General features: G+C 56.2%; 1 protein-coding gene across 1 annotated transcript in view; it reads left to right on the top strand.

Annotated features, from left to right (window-relative positions):
• MAEA (macrophage erythroblast attacher) overlaps positions 1 to 13681 on the top strand; it is a 49600-nt gene extending 35919 nt beyond the window's left edge. The window contains exons 5-9 of the mRNA XM_030920629.1: positions 1171 to 1247; positions 6177 to 6285; positions 9261 to 9394; positions 11615 to 11810; positions 12614 to 13681. Coding sequence (XP_030776489.1) covers positions 1171 to 1247; positions 6177 to 6285; positions 9261 to 9394; positions 11615 to 11810; positions 12614 to 12709 — 612 coding nt within the window. The 3' untranslated portion in view covers positions 12710 to 13681. The remainder of the gene's footprint in view (positions 1 to 1170; positions 1248 to 6176; positions 6286 to 9260; positions 9395 to 11614; positions 11811 to 12613) is intronic.
• The last annotated feature ends 6545 nt before the right edge of the window (positions 13682 to 20226 follow it).

Genomic DNA, 20226 nt, shown 5'->3' with positions numbered 1-20226 from the left:
GAAGCCCCGAGAATGTCCTGAAACCACACGAAAGATCTTACGGTTTAGATGGACATGGCCCTTCTGTGGAATCCGCGTCTCGTCTTGGATGACTTTGGTCCATGTTGCCGCTGCTCCCACCCCAGCCACAAGTCTCGGCCCACATTGGACTGAGGTTGCTGAGATTTCAGAGTGAGGGTTGGGCTTCCGTGGGTTTCCTTTAGCTGCACGTGAGAGACTCGTAGGCAGACACATGTGGGACTTGGTCCTGCAGGAGCTCCCCCCCAGCCCCCACCTCAGGCATGCTGCTCTCAGCCAGCAGCCCCAACCCGGCCTCTCTCCGTCTTGCACACATCCTGGAAGCACCCTCCCTTCACGGGAGCCGCCCCTTGGCCTCGCAGCCACCCAGGACCTCAGTGGCCCCTGGGCCAGGCCTCCATTCCATGTGCCACCTGCCTGGGGCCTCGGTGCTGGCCCTGGCTTCTGCCGGCCGTGTTCACACCCAGTCTGTGGGGTCCCCCGTCCGTAACCTCGGCACAGGCACTCCCTGCCCTGCTGCCCTGGGTCCTGCCTGCTCCAAGCTTGCTTCTCTGCCTCTTGCTCCTGTGAGGCACCACCCATCACCCCCATGTGTGGTCACTGTCTCCTCCCCGCCCTGGGCATCAGTGCCTCAGGACAGGACTTGCTCACGTTCTCCCAGAACAGCCCCGGGCTCAAGCCAGCACCCAGTCTACACTCGGGATAGATGGGTCCAGAGGCCCAGTGGGGGTGTAAAGGAGGAAGCAGTGGCATCAGGGCAGGACCCAGGAAACTGCTTTGTCCTTGCAGAGGGGTTGGTGCCTTTGGTCCAGTGGCCGCACCTGCTGCTCTGCCCTCCCAGCGTCCCCCAGGCCGGCGCTCCCGGGAGCACCCTGAGTGCCCCGGCCTTCGGGTTGAAATGCTGGGTGGCTGCACACCCCACTGCAGCTGCAGGAGCAGGGGCGGGACTCACGTTCAGAACCCGTGCTCCCTGGAAAGTCAGCTGCAGGTTGAAGTGGCAGCTTCAGCCTCAGCTTTGCCTTCCCGGTGCCTGTGAGAGAGGGTTCCAGAGCTTTGCTTGTGGGGTCTGCTGGTAGACGTGTGGGTGCGGCACCCGGGCACCCGGGCTCTGTGGGATGTGCTGTCTAAGCCTCGTCTTGTCTTTGCCTTCAGAGCTGCCTGGAGTTCAGCCTCAGAATCCAGGAGTTCATTGAACTCATCCGGCAGAATAAGAGACTGGACGCCGTGAGGTAGGCATCGCGGTCGTGCGGCAAATCGAGGGAGGGCAGGATGTTCGGCTGCGGCCCCTGCCAGCCCTCCCCGTCATGGTCTGGGTTCTGGGACGTCCCCTGGGTCTTGAGTCTGACCCCTGCCCGCTCAGGTGGCTGCTTCTCCCACTGTTCCTGAATGGGACTTGGGGAGTGAGGCCTGGAACCTGACAGGGCCCCCACCAAAGTGTGGCCCCAGGTGGGCACCCAGACCCCCATAGCTGCCAGGGGAACCAGCTTTGACGTCCTGACCATCCGCATAAAACACACGACTCCTGGTAGCCCCTTTCCATGCAGGAAAGTGCCGCCAGCCTCTGTAGTTTGGGCATGTCTCTGACGTGTGGTCCTCAGGTAGCTCCAAGTGCCCTGCGCTTGGGAATGTCCCTCAGGGTCATTGGGGAGTGTTGACAGCGTGTGGCAAGGGCACTTCTGGGTTCCCTGGCCTGTCTCCAATGCAAGGGTGCTGTGCAGTGGGCTGAGGCCAGCGGCGCCCTGGCAGTCAGGCCTGAGGAGGGGATGCTGGCTGTCACTGTGGCTCAGCCCAGTTAGGGTGCACGGCATCTGTAAAGCAAGAGAGGCTGTCCGCTGGCTTCCCACTGGCTCTCCAGAGCGGGCATCGTCAGGCAGCAGTGGGTGCCTGGCCTGGGCGGTGTCGGCCAGTCGTGCTCACCCCGTCTCAGGGCAGGGCTGCTCCTTGAGTGCTGGGTCATCTCACTCACTTCTGTGGAGGTTCCTGAGCAGCCAAGCCTCGCAGTGACGCTTGAGTTGCTGTGTAGGGCGGGCCCAAAGCTCCCGGGTGAGTGCCCAGCAGGTGTGTTTGCCAGGAGGGGCCGCCTGTCCGTGCCCACAGAAACCCGGCCGCGACTCCATATCCACCTGCAGCAGGCTGGGTGGCCGAGTGTTCCACAGAGGGCTGATTCGGAGAAGTGGGCGTCTCGTGATGAGGTGCTGAGGGTAGTCCCCACGACGCACGGCAGAACCGTGGCGAGTCCCTGCCCCTGCATGGGCCCTGGAGAGGCCCGGGGTCCTGCTCTGGCTCCTGATGCCAACCTGGATGCATGGGGGCAGATCAGGCCTCGTCTTCATGCACAAGTGAGCCAGGCCCTGCGGCAGGGGAGCTCACTGCCCTTCTGTGCCTGAGAGGGCTAAAGCAGGGGTCTTAGGACCCAGCCCAATGGAGAGCGGCGTGTGAGTGTTCCGGGGACACGGCCAGGGGCGCCCTGTCAGGAGGAGGAGCTCCTGCTCTGCTCTGGCCTCCTCCGTGCAGCCTCGGTGCCTGTGTCGCTGGCCTCTGTCCGGCCGCAGCCTGCTTCCATCCTGAGTCAGCCTCCGTCTCCTTGAGGGCCCCGGCCACTGTCAGCCCAGGAGTCTGAGAACAAAACATGTCCATCCTGGAGTCCCTCCCTGCAGCCCCTCCTGTCACAGGTGTCTTCATCTGGGTGGCAGCTGGCTCCGCGAAGGGTCTGTTTGCCTGTGTTACCCCCGCTCCGCATAGAAGGTCTATTTGCCAGTGTTCTCCCCACTCTGGGTAGGGTTTGTTTGCCTGTGTTCCCCCTACCCTGGGTAGAATCTGCCCTGGAGACTCGCAGGGCCTGCGCCTCATCATGTCTGGAGCCGAGCTCAGAGCTGTGCCCTCTGCGGCCTCATCTGTTGCAGAGGAGCAGGCAGGTCCCAGGAAGTGCGTGTCCTTCTTCCCCCACGCAGATGTGTGCTGCCCTGAAGCCTCCGCACCCAGTGGGGCAGGCATGGCAAACAATACCCCAGTGCTCGGGGGCAGGCGCGGTGTGAGCTACGTCCTCTGCTGGGGCCGTCTTGGGAGTGGGTCTCCAGGTGCCAGGGCCTGGTCAGGGAAGTCCGACCTCAGCTCACTGTGGCCCTGGAGGTACCCACAAGGCACATGGGAGCTGGGCTGGGGTGGCAGGTGGGGCGTCGGCAGGACCTTTGTGGGGTGAGGGAGTACAGGTGTCTGGCTGGGAGCACAGAGGGTGGTATGTGTCACTGAGGCTGGACAAGAGGGAAGGCGGAGAAGCCTGGCCACTCGTCTGCTGAGGGTTCCAGGCGGGGCTCTCTCGCCTGCTGCCAGGGTCCCAGCCCGCAGGAGCTTCCCGTCCACCACTGAACTCATGGTCCACGCGGAGCTGGGGCGTGGGGCACCATCTACAGGGCTTGAGGCCAGCAGCCCAGCCTCTGGGTCCACTGGGGCAGGCGAGGTGGGTTTTGTCTGTGGAGCCAGCGTGCTGGGCCGGGCAGGGGGCCTCATTGGCTGGGGTAGCTGCAGCTTCGCCCTGCCTGGGGCATTTGTGGGTTTGCCATATGCGAAAGTACAGCTGCTAGTGATTAATTTTTAACGTTTTTAATTTTTAGTAAATGAGTAAGTGAATCCGTGAGCCCAGGCGGCTGGGACCTGGCCTGCACTTCGGGGGCTTTGTGTCAGCGGCTCCGTGCCGCACGTCTGTCGCACACCCACGCTTCAGTCTGGCCAGGCACAGTTTAGGAAGTTTGTCTTCTGGGTGTTTTTTCTGTGTGTGTTTGGTTTTTTTTTTTTTTTTTGAGATGGAGTTTTGCTCTGTTGCCTGGCACAATCCCAGCTCATCGCAACCTCCACCTCCCGGGTTCAAGTGATTCTCCTGCCTCAGCCTCCCGAGTAGCTGGGATTACAGGCACAGGCCACCACGCCTGGCTAATTTTTGTATTTTTAGTAGAGACAGGGTTTCACCGTGTTGACCAGGCTGATTTCGAACTCCTGACATCGCGATTTGCCCGCCTTGGCCTCCCTAAGTGCTGGGATTACAGGCGTGAGCCACCGTGCCTGGCCCGTGTGTTTATATTTTTAAAGAAAAATTGATGTCTTGGTGTTTCTTATGTTGGCTGCATTTAGTCTGTTAAAAGTCACGGTTTTGTTTCCCCTGTTTCCTGTGGATGCACACCGTGCTGTTCTCCCCAGATCTGCTCTGAGGACCCCATATCTGGGCTGCGGTTCTCTGTGTGTTGGGGCCAAATGCTGACATCACACGATCCGAGAAGAGCCAGCCGCCACTGTTAGGTTTTCTGTTTCTGTCTTGGGGTCAGGATTTGCGGATCAGGGACCTGGGGTGCGAGGCGAGGCAGCTTGTCAGGCGGGCGATGTCCGTCTGGGGTTTGATTGATAGTGAGATAAGACGTGTAAACCAGGTCACGCAAATGAGATCTCATAGATGTCAACCACAGAGATTAAATTCCCTCTTCAGCGGCTCTGGGAGGAGGTGAGATGCCCGTTGAATGAAACAGCCCTGGTGGGCCGTGTTCTGGGCACGTCTTGGTGTAGGACGAAGGGTGACTTGTCTCCAGAGATGGAATGAGGGGGTTGGGTGGGGCCCCTCCTGGACTCAGACACGCCCCCCGCCCCACGCTCCACGATGGGGATGCATGGGCACTGGAATCTCAGATGGCCATCCGCAGCCCCTGTACACGCACCCTGTGGGGTCGGCCGTGTGGACTCACCCCGACTCCCAGTCCCTGCATATGTCCTGCGGAGTCAGCCATGTGGACTCCCCAGGCTGGGTCCCAAGCCTGGGCACCCCCCACTCCCTGCTGCCCCAGGCTCCCCTGGTGGTGCCCCCACCACATGGTCACCGTGCCATCCATCAAGGGGCTGTGGGGGCACCTCCTGCACTAACTCCAGTCTCTACCAGTCACTGCCTCTTCTCCGAGGCCACCGTGAGCACCCGGCACCTCCTCAGCCCCATGTTCCTGGGTACATCCCTTGTTCTGGACGGCACAGGGCTGACTCACACGTGGGACTTGAGGCCCCTGGTTCTGTGCATTGGGGTCACTTTGGGGGAGGGCCCCTGAGGGCTGAGGACCCATGTGAGGGTCGGGACATGGGGGTGCAGGTCCTCAGGACAGCCAGAGGGACTGTGACCCTGTGTGGGGGGAGGGGGGCATGAGAATGGGGGCCCTTGGGGTGAGCAGGTGCCCTCTGATCAGCTCGAAAGGGACCTGTCATGTTCTGCTTTGGTTTCTTGGTTGTCCAGCCGCAGACTGGAGTGGGGTTCTGGCCTGGAGCGGGCCTGTGTGCATCCTGCAGAGTTGCCTCAGGAAAGATCGTGGCTGCATGTGGTGTGTGGCAGGCTCAGGGCTGAGAGGGCTGGGCCGGGTCTGCAGGGAGTCCAGCCTGTGGGCTGAGGGAGGCTGTTCTTTGGAAGCTTGGGCTGGGCGTCACTGCCGAACAGCAAGGACTGCAGTCGAGAAGACCACACGTTCTTGGTCCACTGGGGTCCACTTGGTCCACTGGGGGCCACGGAGGCAAGCATCCAGGGGCAGTGGGAGTCCTTAAGGTTTGGGTTCCTTGTAAACCAGAATCGCTTTGGAGAGGCCTCAGGGGCAGGTGCCATTTGCAGTTCTGGTGTTTTCCGTGGGTTGTGTGTGGCTTGGGTGCCCTGTCCCTGGAGGAAGGAGTGTCTGATAGCTGCTTCTCCAGCCTCAGGTGAGCTGCACCTCCTGCCATCCCAGCCCCACCCAGCAGGTCGGCTTGGAGTGAGGCAATTACTTTGTACCTAGACTCTGACATCAACGCTGTTAGCTCAGATTTTTCAGCTTAAGAATGCAGGCCGGGTACAGTGGGTCATGCCTATAATCCCAGCACTTTGGGAGGCTGGGGCAGGAAGATGGCTTGAGCCCAGGAGTTGGAGACCAGCCTGGGCAACACAGCTAGACCCTGTCTCTAATAAGATGTTTTTTACATTAGCTGGGTGTGGTGCTGCACATCTGCGGTCTCAGCTTCTTGGGAGGATCGCCTGAGCCCGGGAGTTCGAGGCTACAGTGAGCTGTGACTGTGCCACTGCACTCCAACCTGGGTGACAGAGTAAGAACCTGTCTCTAAGAATTAAAATAAAAACGCGAACTTAAATGTGCCAAAATGTTGTTTTTTAGACACGCGAGAAAGCACTTCAGCCAAGCAGAAGGGAGCCAGCTGGACGAGGTGCGCCAGGCCATGGGCATGCTGGCCTTCCCGCCCGACACGCACATCTCCCCGTACAAGGTAGGGCCTGGGTCCCCGGGGTCAGTGTCATGATGGGGTGGGGATCCAGGGTGTGTCTCTGGTCTGTAACTGCTTCCATACATGGGACAGGACGTGAGGGCCCTGTCCCAGCCACACAGCCTGTCCAGCCTGCCAAGACAGGCTTTTCTTGTTTGATTCCCATTTTGCTCATAAGAATTTTGAATCAGGGCTGTGTGTGGTGGCTCACCCCTGGAATCCCAGCACTTTGGGAGGCTGAGGTGGGAGGATGGCTTGAGCCCAGGAGTTTGAGACCAGCCTGAGCAACATAGTGAGACCCCATCTCTACAAAAAAATTTTTTTGTAAATGAGCTGGGCATGGTAGCACCTGCCTATAGTCCAGGTACCCAGAGGCTGAGGTGGGAGGATCACTTGAGCCCAGAAGGTTGAGGCTGCAGTGAGCCGAGATTGTGCCACTGCACTCCAGCCTGGGTGACAGAGCAGGACCCTGTCTCCAAAAAAAAAAGTTGAATGAGAAAGGTTCAGGAAGCTTTTAAGCCTGGCGTGTTCAGCCGGGGCCCAGCTTCCTTGCCCGTTTCCCTGGTTCTCCTTTCTCTGCAGCCCGAGTCAGATGTTAGGCTGCACCATCTTCTGTGGTTTCCGTGGTCCTCTTGCTGACGCTTTGTATTTTACCTGTAAATACTGGAGTCTCCAAGTCTCCGTGGTCACTGGGGTAGGGGTGGGGATTCTGCCATCACTAACCAGCACCCTGTGCTCACACCTGGCCCCAACCCAGCAGCCAGCTGCTCCTGGGTGAGTGGCTCCGCTCTGCACCCGTGCCCACCCCTGCACCCACCCTGCCCCCACCGTGTGCCCACCCCTGCACACACCCCGTGCCGTGTGCCCACCCCTGTACCCACCTCTGTGCCCACTGTGTACCCACCCCTGCACCTACTCACATGCCCATGTGCTCACTCCTGCACCCACCCCCATGCCCACTGTGTACCCACCCCTGCACCCACTCCTGTGCCCACTGTGTGCTCACCCCTGCACTCATCCCCGTGCCCGTGTGCCCACCCCTGCACCCACCCCCATGCCCATGTGCCCACCCCTGCACCCACCTCTGTGCCCACTGTGTACCCACCCCTGCACCCACTCCCATGCCCACTGTGTGCTCACCCCTGCACTCACCCCCGTGCCCACCCCTGTGCCCACTGTGCCCACCCCTGCACCCACCCCCGTGCCCGTGTACCCACTCCTGCACCCACCCCCGTGCCCACCGTTTACCCACCCCTGCAACCACCCCGTGCCCACCGTGTGCTCACCCCCATGCCCACCCCTGTGCTCATCACGCTGGGAACAGTTTCAGTTCCTGGAAAAGGGGGAAGCGGATGAAACCTCCTGGAGTCGACAGTTTGCTCTTTGAGTTGGCGCCGGTCTTTGTCAGAGGTGGGGGTGTTTCCCAGCAGCCCCCACCCACCACCCTGTAGGGACTGCAAAGTCCTGGGCAGACCTAGACTTGCTGCCTTCTGAAAGCTGCTGGAAGCTTTCTCAGCCTGAATTCTCCTGGATCTCAGGCGTTTGGGACATCTCACAATAAACCATCATTAGGTTAAGAGGATCTTCAGGGGTGGAGTCTAAGCTTCCCAGATTGTGAGTTGGCACCTTGTTTCTCTCGCTTGCTCTAGAGAGGATTTTGTTAGAAATGCAAGAAAGGCTGACACATACAGGGCGCTGAGACTTTAGGCCTAGGCCAGGTGGAGCGTGCACCTCTCCCCGGACGCAGCCCTGCAGTATGGTAAAGAGGGAGGCAGGCAGTTCTAGCCCCAAGGCTCATCAGTTGCCAGATTCAGGGGGCAAAACCGTGTCTCGTGGCAAGAACATGGGCCCCGTTGCCATGGGTCAGGCAAGAAACAGGAGGAAGCATTTTGTTCAGAGAATGACAGAAGCCGCCAGAGGCCCAGAGGCAACCGGTCCTGGGGAGTGAGGGTGCCGTGCCGGGAGCTGTTCCTTCTCAGTGCGGACCTTCTGGACTGTGGGCTTCCTCTGTTGTAGACTTTGATTTTTAGACAAGAATGAGATTAAAAGCAGCCTTTCAAAATGTTGGATTTAAGTGTGACATTTACCTTAAACTGAGACTGAGAAGCTTATGGAGACTGACGGGTGACGTCCCCTGATGACCACCTCCCCTCCCTCCAGGTGTGGCCGTCTACCCCCAAGCTAGAGGCTGAGCGGCCTTTCTGGGTTGATGTAAAGGTTTTTCTCTCCCGTGCTCATACATGCGGTCTCTCCAAGTCTAAACCTGAGGTTATTTAGGGACAGACGTTAGTGAGGTTTAATTTTCTGTTCTGTGATGCTTTAACCTAACATGGACTAGCTATTTTCCGTTTCATACATGATTTCTCTAAAGAGTTTTTACACCTAATGCTCTGAGGTGCTCTGTGCACTGAGCTGTCCTTCCAACTCTGTGAGTCCATTTTTGTCACAGTGTACAGCAGAGTTAAGTCAGCACCGGCCCTGCAGCTTGTTGAAATCACAGAGTTAAGTCAGCACTGGCCCTACAGTGTGCTGAAACCACAGAGTTAGCACTGGCCCCACGGTGTGTTGAAATCGCAGAGTTAAGTCAGCACTGGCCCTGCAGTGTGTTGAAATCAGAGTTAAGTCAGCACTCATCCCGTGGTGTGTTGAAATCAGAGTTAAGTCAGCACTTGTCCCACATCATGTTGAAATCAGAGAGTTAAGTCAGCACTGGCCTCACAGCATGTTGCAATCAGAGAGTTAAGTCAGCACTGGCCCTATGGCGTGTGGAAATCAGAGTTAGGTCAGCACTCATCCCACTGTGTTTCAGTCAACACTTGAGGGAGGTATGCTTTGTGCTGACCCTTAGTGCAGAGTGTGTGGGTCATTGGGAGATGGCTGTGGGCCGATGGCACCGCCCCACCATGGCCCACGTTTTTAAGCTGTTCCAGGAGCTTCCCTGGGAGCATCCCCAGCACCCTCTGCCCTCTATCTTCCAGGACCTCCTGGACCCTGCACGGTGGCGGATGCTGATCCAGCAGTTCCGGTACGACAACTACCGACTACACCAGCTGGGAAACAACTCTGTGTTCACCCTCACCCTGCAGGCTGGCCTCTCAGCCATCAAGACGCCGTATCCTGCCTCCTGTGCGCGGTGCGGCTTGGCCTGGGGTTCGCGTCTTTGGTCACATTTTAACACACTGACCCTGCACATTTTAACACACTGACCCTGCACCTTGCCACCCTTGTCCTCCCACCACAGACAGACCCGGGCTTCTGCGTGCTGCACCTGCACAGTGTCTAGATGGTCGGGGTGGGGCCATGTTGAGGGGCCTTGGATGCGTCGCACAGCCTTCACTCTGGGAAGTGGCACCCTTCCTCTCTCTCTCATCATCTCAGATGCCGCCATGGGCACCGAGCATTGATCTAAAAGCCTGACTCTGATGTGTTCTGGCGGCTGGGAGATTACCATTCAGAATAGTTTCCCCATGTAATTACCAAGAACCTTGCCTGTGACTGACTTGGCCCCCGCCTGTGACTGATTCTGTCCCACCTGTGGCTGACTGTCCCGCCTGTGACTGACTCTGTCTGCCTGTGACTCTGCCTCTGCCTGTGACTGACTCTGCCCCTGCCTGTGACTGACTCCATCCTGCCTGTGACTCTGTCCCACCGGCGACTCACTCAGTTCATGCCTGTGACTCACTGCTCCTGCCTGCGGCTGACTCTGTCCCCACCTGTGACTGACTCTGTCCTGCCTGTGACTCATTCCTTCCTGTGACTGTGTCCCACCTGCAACTGACTTCTTCCCGCCTGTGATTCACTTTGCTCCCTCCTGCGACTGACTCTGTCCCCACCTGTGACTGTGGCCCTGCCTGTGACTGACTCTGTCCTGCCTTTGACTGATTCCTTCCTGTAACTGACTCTGTCCCACCTGCAACTGACTTCTTCCTGCCTGTGACAGACTCTGCCCCTGCCTGCGACTGAGTCTGTCCCTGCCTGCAACTGACTCCATCCTGCCTGTGACCGTCCTCGCCTGTGACTGACTGTCCTACCTGTGACTGACTATGCCTCAGCCTGTGATTGACTCTCCCAGCCTGTGACTGACTCCATCCTGCCTGTGACTGACTCTGCCCACGCCTGCAGCTGAGTCTGTCCCCACCTGTGACTGACTCTGCTCCTGCCTGTGACTGACTCTGCCCATGCCTACGACTGAGTCTGTCCCCGCCTGTGACTGACTCCGCCCCTGCCTGTGACTGACGCTGCCCCGCCTGAGACTGACTGTCCTTGCCTGTGACTGTCTCACCTGTGACTGACTCTGTCCCTGCCTGTGACTGATTCTCCCAGCCAGTGACTGACTCTTCCCCACCTGTGACTATCCTGCCTGTGACTCTGCCCCTGCCTGTGCCTGACTGTCCCTGCCTGTGACTGACTCTCCCAGCCAGCGACTGACACTTTCCTGCCTGTGACTCTGCCCCTACCTGTGACTGACTCTGTCCCTGTTTGTGACTGACTCTCCCAGCCAGCGACTGACTCTGCCCCTGTCTGTGACTGACTCTGTCCTGCCTGTGACTGACTGTGTCCTGCCTGTGACTGACTCTGTCCCTGCCTGTGACTGACTCTGTCCTGCCTGTGACTGAATCGGCCCCTGCCTGTGACTGTCAGCCTGTGACTAATTCTGTCCCTGCCTGTGGCTGACTCTGCCCTGACTGTTCTCTTGCACCTGACTCTGCTCTCACCTGTGACTGACTTTATCCCCACCTGTGGCTGACTCTGCCACCACTTGTGACTGACTGTCCTCCTACAACTGACTCTGCCCTCTCCTGTGACTGACTCTGTCCCTGCCTGTGAATGTCTCTCGTGTGACCTGACTCAGGCCCAGAAGGCAGTGAGTGTTTCGGGATTGCGCTGATTCCTGGCTGTGCTGGGATATGAATGAGACTCAGGCCCCCTCCCTTGTCCCCTTTGTGGAACTCTGAGGGGGAGGGCTGGTGTGCTTGCCCATTGCCTGTTCCTAGGTGCCAGCAGAACATCCCTGCTGGGTGGCTCTTGTCCTGCCTGGAGAGGTTGCATAGCAGGGGAGAGGGTGGTGGGCGACGTAGCCGCTGTGTGCATGTAGTCCTGGCACAGGAGGCCGGGGCGGGAAGGTGCGGGCTTCTTGTCTCCCCCAGGCCTTGGTGGGGCTGTGTAGCTGTCAAGTGCAGCCCTTCCTTTGCCTTGAAGGATAGCCCGTGCGGTCTGCACGGTGCACACATAGCCAGAACGGCATGCAGCCCGGGGTAGAGTGGCCACAGGGGGCTCGGCTCACCCTGGCTGCCCCGGGTGGCCCCCAACCCTTCCTTGACCCGATGCACAGACAGTGCTATAAAGAGGACGGCAGCTCCAAGAGCCCCGACTGCCCCGTGTGCAGCCGCTCCCTGAACAAGCTGGCACAGCCCCTGCCCATGGCCCACTGTGCCAACTCCCGTCTGGTCTGCAAGATCTCCGGCGACGTGATGAACGAGAACAACCCGCCCATGATGCTGCCCAACGGCTATGTCTACGGCTACAATGTGAGGGGGCAGGGCAGGGGGGCCAGGCCGGCACGTGTCGCCATCGGAACAGGGTTGTGTGGGGCGGGCAGGGCAGGGGGCCACGCCGGCACGTGTCGCCATCGGAACAGGGTTGTGTGGGGCGGGCAGGGCAGGGGGGCCAGGCCGGCACGTGTCGCCATCGGAACAGGGTTGTGTGGGGCGGGCAGGGCAGGGGGGCCAGGCCGGCACGTGTCGCCATCGGGACAGGGTTGTGTGGGGCGGGCAGGGCAGGGGTGCCAGGCCGGCACGTGTCGCCAGTTGGAACAGGGTAGTGTGGGGCGGGCAGGGCAGGGGGCCAGGCCGGCACGTGTCGCCATCGGAACAGGGTTGTGTGGGGCGGGCAGGGCAGGGAGCCAGGCCGGCACGTGTTGCCATCGGAACAGGGTTGTGTGGGGCGGGCAGGGCAGGGGGCCAGGCCGGCACGTGTTGCCATCGGAATAGGGTTGTGTGGGGCGGGCAGGGCAGGGGGGCGAGGCTGGCACGTGTTGCCATCGGAACGGGGTTGTGTGGGGCGGGCAGGGCAGGGGGGCCAGGCCGGCACACGTTGCCATCGGAACAGGGCTGTCCTCTTGCCCACCCTGCCTTAGCTTCATTCGAAATGGATCAGGGGCGGGAAGGACAGGCAGGGTGGCCCCGGGATTTCTTTGGCAGGTGTGCCTTCGGGAAGCAACTTTGCCTGAGAGGATGCGTGATTCCCTGGTGGTTCGTTGTGGGGATTTTCCATGGAAATCTGTTTACGTCATATTCGCTTGCCTTAACGCATTCCCGGTTTTATTTTTCAGTCTCTGCTTTCTATCCGTCAAGATGATAAAGTCGTTTGCCCGAGAACCAAAGAAGTCTTCCACTTCTCACAAGCCGAGAAGGTATACATCATGTAGGCCCCACGTCGCCAAGCGCACGCCTCGGGGACGGGCTGCAGCGGGCGGGGAGGCCGCGCCTTCCTCCTGCCTCACGCTCCAGCCTGCCGCGGCGTTTCTGTTTCTTGCGACCAAAGATGAGTGAGCAACGAGAAATACTCTTAGGAAGAGAGAAAATAAGGTTTCCTAAGTTTGTACTTGAAAACAGCATTTTGATTGGTAGGATTTTGTAATAACACGTCAGCCATTTGATGCTTCTGAAAAGTACTTTCAACTTTCGAAGGAAACTTTTCTTTAAAGACTGGCCTAAACACTGAGGGGAACTTTAGAGCGTTTGAGCGGTAGGAGCCCATGATTTCCCTGTTTTCAGTTTCCTTCCTTCTGTGAACGATGAGACTTGGAGAACGGGCTGGTCCTTCACCGCCTCCCGTTGGCCCTGGCCCGGCCGGGGAAGGTGGCAGTGGCACTGGACTGACCTGCAGTGACCCGCGATGCCGCGCCACAAGGGACACTCACGGCTTCATTCGAGCGCTGCTGCCAAAACGCCTGGCGCCACCACCGTCAGGGGCTGGCTTCGAGGACGCCCGCCTGCCTCGCGGGCCGTGTCCGCGGGACCGTGTTCCTACGTGCGTAGTTTCGATACCACATCGCGGGGCTGTGTTCCTACGTGCGTAGTTTCGATATCACACCCTCCGTGTGCCGCCTTACTTCCTGCTTTGAGAATGTATAACGTGGAAATCCACGGGACCAAGTTTCTGCAGAGGCCTTGCCGGATGGTTCCATAACTGTAGAGTCTAAATACTATCCATTACAGAAATTAATCGTTCAGTTGAGAGAAGTACTGATGACTTTTCAAAACAAACGAACCATCGTAGTTGACAGAGAACCATATTGTAGAGGTTTGTAGTTAGTGCTTATTTTTGCATGTTGATGTTGACTAGCTAATAAACTGTAAATGTAAACCATGCGAATAAAATGGTTTTCTATTTCTCATTTCTGTGTGAGCCGAGGCTGCCGTGCGTTTCTAACACTGAGGGTTGTGTCCTGCTCCTCCCTAGGGCCCAGGCAGCACGGCGGGCATGTGCATAGCTTCTGGCACCATGGCCACAGGGAGTTGAGAAGCTGGCTGGAGGCCACTCTTGCCCAGAGCGCACCAGGAGCATAGTCCTCCTCTCAGGCGCTGCCCTCAGGCATGATGGCCCCAGTGTCTTGCGGCCCCAGCTTGCAGCTGGGTGTGACTCAGACACTGGTTCCTGGAACCCGCAGGCCGTTGTCTGTGGTGGGTGGGGGTTCAGGCTGCAGCCACCAGCAAGCCTGAGCCTGCGGCTTGGGCTGAGTCTAGGCTTGGGCTGAGGAGGCTGCAGGCTATAGCCACTGGCCCTTCCCCCCACCGCCCACACCTGTTCTCTCCAGCAGCCCATCCCAGCTCTTGTGGCCAGCGGGTGCCCCTTAGCCCGCCTCTTACCCCATGGTGGCTGCCCTGGCTCCTCCACAGCACCCGGCTGGAACCCACCACATTCCCACGTGCCCCACTTTGGAGTGCCCATGACCGGGTCAGCCCTTGGCCGAAGCAGACCCTGTGGCCCCACTGCCGCACACACCGCTCCCGGGCTCCTGAGCCGCCCAGGCTCCACCGTCCTCATGTGCAGGGGCTTTTCTTGCTTTGTGTCCTGTTCTTTCCTTTTTAACTTGAGTAGAACATACTGGAGCACACACATTCTAAGTTCACATAACGAATTTCTGTGCAACACGCATGTAACCACCAAACAGACTGTTCCCAGCCCCTGGCCTTGCCCAGTCAATATCCTGGTCAGTCATCATCAGAGTGGCTCACTCTGGCCACATGGCGTGGGTCCGTGGCTCAGTGTTACTCAGCAGCCCTGGCACTGGCAAAGTCTTGCCTGGTTAAGGCCTGTGCTCTCCAGGCGGAAGCAGCACAGCGGCCCAGCCCCTCTCGCGCTGGTGGACATCGGGCAGTGTCCAGGTAAAGCTGCCATGAGCACTCTGGGAGGTGACCCTTGCTGGACACATCATCCTTTTGTGGGAAGATGCTGAGGAGTGGCATTGCTGTGTCCACTCGGCAGACACTGGTTTGCTAAAGCGGCTGCACCCGCTTCCGCCCACCTGCTCCACATCCGCACCAGCGAGAGGCACTGGGAGTCTTGAATGTGAGATGTTTTGTTGGTTGTGTTATCTCGCTGTACTCTTTCTCAGCTGAGGCACAAATACATGCACCAAAATGCACATATAAGTAAAAGCTACTCAGTGAGTCTCAATAAATGTACCTCCACGTGACCACCACGGAAGCCCAGGTGTGGAACGGCCCCAGAAAGGGACCCCTTGTGCCTTCTGAGTTATCCACAACCCCGGGGCACAATCATTGCTCTGATTTTTGTCACCCTAAGAGGGGGTTTGCCTCCATAGGCATCAGATGGTAGAGTGTGGACACTGGTGGGTCTGGCTCGTTTCACTCTGCAGACGCTTGTGAAGTTCATGCCTGTTGCACATGTCAGCAGTTGTGTCCTTTGTGTTGCTGAGTAGGAGTGATAGTAATCCATGTGTGCACAGACCACAATGTACACCAGGCTGGAGTGCAGTGGTGCAATCTTGGCTCACTGCAATCTCCACCTCTCGGGTTCAAGCAATTCTCCTGCCTCAGCCTCCTGAGTAGCTGGGATTACAAGTGCACACCACCACGCCCAGCCCAGCTAATTTTTGTATTTTTAGTAGAGACGGGGTTTCACCATGTTGGCCAGGATGGTCTCAATCTCCTGATCTCATGATCCGCCCGCCTCGGCCTCCCAAAGTGCTGGGATTACAGGCGTGAGCCACCACACCCGGCCCGTGTCCATTCTCTTGAAGGGCATTTGGGTTCCCTATTTGGGGCTATGATGAGTAAACCTCTTACAAACATTTGTGTGCCAGTCTTCTTGCAGACATTATTTTCATTTCTTTGGGAAGTAATTATCTGGAAGTAGAATGAACTGAGTCATGGTGTATTTATATGTTTAACTGTACCACAAATGCCAAAGATTTATCCGAAGTTGGTGGTAGCGTTTTACACTCCAGCAGCAGTGTGAGGATTCCAGTGGCCCCACGTTGTTGTCAACACTTGGTGTTGTCAGGTTAGCCATTCAGGTGGGTGTGCACTGCGGCCTCAGTGTGATTTTCCTTTCCTTTACTCTGATGTCTGATTTTGACCTCCTGATGTGCTGATTGTAATTTATATATTTGTCTGTTGCTCATTTTAGGTTGCATTATCTTACTGATTTGTAGGAATTCCTCACATACGAATCCTTTGTGGGATATGTGTATTTATGCTTTATTGACTGTCATTTGATCAGCAGATTTTTAAAATTTTAGTGCAGTTCAATTTATTCTTTCCTTTGTGGCTAATGCTTTTCTATGTTCTAAAAAAAAAAAAACTGCCTGTGCCAGGGTTGCGATAATATTCTCTTATATATTCCAGAAGATTCTGTTTCAGCTTTTCTGTTTAAGTCTGTAACACATCTCTAACTTGTGTGTGTTGTGTGAGGAAGAGCTTGAGGATGATTCCCCAACCCATCCCATATATTTATTGTTCTAACACCATTTGTTAAAAAGACATTTCTCATCCCATTGAATAATGCTGGCTCCTTTAAAAAAAAAAAAATTCCTGGCTGTGTAAGTTGGGGTTTATTTCTGGACACCGTCTTCTGTTAAATTGGCCTTTAGGTCTATCCTTGTACTAACACCACCACAGTATCTTTTTTTATTTTTTAGACGGAGTCTCACTCTGTCGCCCAGACTAGAGTGCAGAGGTGCGATCTCCACTCACTGCAAGCTCCACCTCCCGGGTTCACGCCCTTCTCCTGCCTCAGCCTCCCGAGTAGCTGGGACTACAGGCGCCCGCCACCGCGCCCGGCTAATTTTTTTATTTTTAGTAGAGACGGGGTTTCATCGTGTTAGCCAGGATGGTCTGGATCTCCTGACCTCGTGATCTGCCCGTCTCAGCCTCCCAAAGTGCTGGGATTACAGGCGTGAGCCACTACGCCCAGCCCACATTATCTTAATTATTGCAATTTTAAGGCAAGTCTTGAAACCAGGGAGTATGAGTCCTCCAGTTCTGCTTTTTCAAAATGGTCTCAGTGGTTCTAGGTCCTTTGCATTTCCACGTACATTTTAGAATCAACTAATCAATGTCTGCTGAACACTGTAAAAAGTGTGCTGGGATTTTCACTGGAACTGCAGTGAACCTACGGTCCCCAAAGGGACGGTATTAGTTTGCTTGGCTGCCATAACAGAAGACCACAGACTAGGGGGTTTAAACAATGGACATTTATTTCTTCACGGTTCTAGAGATGCTGGCAGGGTTGGCTCCCGGTGAGGCCTCTCCTCCTGGCTTGCAGACGGCCCCCTTCTCACTGTGTCCTCTAGTGGTGGACTTCCTCCTGTGCACACACATCTCAGGAGTCTCTTCATGTTACGAGGACATCAGTCCTATCAGATGAGGGCTCTATCCCTAGAATCCCATGTAATGTTCACCTCTTTAAAGGCCTCATCTCCAAATAAAGTCACACTGGAGGTTAGGGCTTCAACATAGGAATTTGGTAGGCAGGGGCCACAATTCAGTCCATAACAAGGACTTAAAAATCGTAACAATATTGAGTCCTCAACCCATGAATATGGCACATCTTCCTGTAGATTTAGATCCTTCTCTCATCTACGGTATTGCCACCTCCAGGAGGCAGATCATGAGGTTAGGAGTTCGAGACCAGCCTGACCAACATGGTGAAACCCCATCTCTACTAAAAATACACAAATTAGCCGGGCGTGGCGGCACGTGCCTGTAGTCCCAGCTACTCAGGAGGCTGAGGCAGGAGAATCGCTTGAACCCAGGGGGCAGAGGTTGCGGTGAGCCAAGATCTTACCATTGCACTCCAGCCTGGGTGACAAGTGAAACTCTGTCTCAAAAAAAAAAAAAAAAAAAGTATTTATAGAACTTTTCATTCCTTTTATAGTTTGCCTCTGGTATCATTTTCCTTTCATCTGAAGAGCATCCTGTAACAGTTCCTGGACTGCAAATCTGCTGGTCATAATTCATGGAGCTTTTGTCTGAAAATGCTTTTGTATCACTTCAGTTTTAAAAGGCTATATTGCTGCAGATACAGTTCTAGATTGACAGTATTTTTTCTTTTACCATCTTAAAGATGTTCATTTTCTTCTGGCTTGCTTTTGTTGTTGTTGTTGTTGTTGGGGGTGGAAGGGACAAGAAATCCTTGGCTTCTTTGTGCCTGTATGTCATATGCCTTTTTTACTCTGACTGCTTCTAAGATTTATCAATAGTTTTCTGCAATTTAAGATGTGCCTTGGGTGGTTTTGTTTATACTGTTTGGGTTTTATCATCTCAAAGTTTCTGTTGGTTCTTTTAAAATATCTTTTAGAAGTATCTTCTAATTCTTGGCTGGGTGCAGTGACTCACGCCTATAATCCCAACACTTCAGGAGGCTAAGGCGGGCAGATCACTTGAGGCCAGGAGTTCGAGACCAGCCTGGCCAATATGGTGAAATCCTGTCTCTACTAAAAATACAAAAATTAGCTGGGCATGGTGGTGGCGCCTGTAATCCCAGCTATTTGGGAGGCTGAGACACAAGAATCACTTGAACCTGGGAGGCAGAGGTTACAGTGAGCCGAGATCACGTCACTGTATTCCAGCCTGGGCGACAGAGCAAGACTCCATCTCAAACGAAAACAAAAAAATAAAATATCGTCTAATTCTCATCATGATTTATCTTGGCTTTCTAATCTTATCCAGCATTCAACAAATATTGAGCACTACTTTGTGTCTGGCTTCATGAAACAAAACAAAGATCTCTATTTTTATGGACTGTGTTTTAGGGGTGAAGAGAAAAAAGCGAATCAGCTAGTAAGATAGTAAGTCTGTGTGACACAAAGCCAGAAGTGCCCTGGGAACAATCGGAGCAGGTTAAGAAAACGGACGGAGGGTGCTGAGCCAGGGAGGCGGGAAGGTGCAGAAGTGTTTGCTCAGGAGTGAAACATGAGCAGTGGCTGGACAGAGGTGGGGAAGGAGCTCTGGATACTGGCAGAAGCTTCCCAGCAGGAGGATCCGCTCCCCGGAGGCCCAGTGTGGTAGCAAGAGCAGGTTGGAGAAGTCGACCGGTGGGATGTAGGGGGCGGCAAACGCAGGCCACAACAGGTTTTGCTTTGCCCTGGGATGGGAGCGGTGGGAGGATTCTGTGTGGAGCAATCCTGTGATCCTACCTTAGACTTTCAAAGGTCCCTCTGGTTGCTGCATGACGGTTTAGGGGTACCAGGGCACAAGTGAAAGACGAGGTGACAGCAGTGACCCACTGCAGGGGTGGCCAGGAATTGGCAGCGGCAATGAGGCAGTGGGACCTGCTCAGATCTGGATGTGTTCTGAGGGAAGGGCTGTCAGGATTTGCAAACCAAATGGGCATGGAGTGAACAAGTGAGAAGCCCAAGTGAGTCAGGTAATTGGTCCAAGCGAACAGAAGGATGCAGGGCAGGCCAGGTGCGGTGGCTCTCGCCTGTAATCCCAGCACTTTGGAAGGCCAAGGCGGGCGGGTCACCGGAAGTCAGGAGTTCAAGACCAGCCTGACCAACATGGTGAAACCCCATCTCTACTAAAAATTCAAAAATGAGCTGGGTGTGGTGGCGGGCACCTGTAATCCCGGCTACTCGGGAGGCTGAGGCAGGAGAATTGCTTGAACCCTTGAACCCAGGAGGCGGAGGTTGCAGTGAGCCGAGATCGCGCCACTGCACTCCAGCCTGGGTGACAAAGCGAGACTCCGTCTCAAAAACAAAACAAAAAAAAGGCTGCAGGGCAGTCCATGGGCAGCTTGGCTGTGCTGTAGAGCCTGAGGGCTGAGAGGACACCCCGGGGCAGTGTAAAAGAGACTGGACTTAGCAATTGGTGAGAGAAGTTGGATAAAGAGAGGGTTTTGTTAGTATGGGAGAAACGGCACCCTTTTATGCTAATGAGAACTAATAAACAACAACAAAAAAACCTGCTGTAGAACACAGAGGGAAACTGCTGGATGGGTGCCTTGGAGGAAGCCACAGGCCAGCGATTGGGTGCACAGGGCAAGGGGCGCTGAGGGAGGATCTGGCTGCAGCTTGCTCAGTGAAGCAAGAGGCTGGGTGAGGAAGGGGTGAGGCGGAGGAGCGGCTCAGGGCTGCCTGCAGGCTAAGAACTGGGAGCCACTGACGCCCAGGGACAGAGGCTGGTGCTGCAGAGAGGGGCGGCGCAGGGAGTCCCTCTTCTTTTCCTTTTAAAAGAATTGCTTTACTGAGATATAACTCACACATCGTGAAACCCACCCTACAAAAACACCATTAACAGGGTTGTGAGCTACCACCACTCTAATGCAAGGGCACGCCCATCCCCCCGAAAAAGAAATCCCGGCCCGCCGCCCCGCTGTCGGCGGCCCCCGCCATGCACCCAGCCCCGGACGCCCAGTCGGCCGTCTGCTCTGCGTGGCCTGTGCCGGGCGCCCGCGAGTGGAGTGCACACCGCG

The sequence above is a fragment of the Rhinopithecus roxellana genome, chromosome 2 (genome assembly GCF_007565055.1).
Source record: "Rhinopithecus roxellana isolate Shanxi Qingling chromosome 2, ASM756505v1, whole genome shotgun sequence".
NCBI classification, from domain to species: domain Eukaryota; kingdom Metazoa; phylum Chordata; class Mammalia; order Primates; family Cercopithecidae; genus Rhinopithecus; species Rhinopithecus roxellana.
Note: the sequence above shows the minus strand (reverse complement) of the source record. Positions and strands in the feature narration are given on the sequence as shown.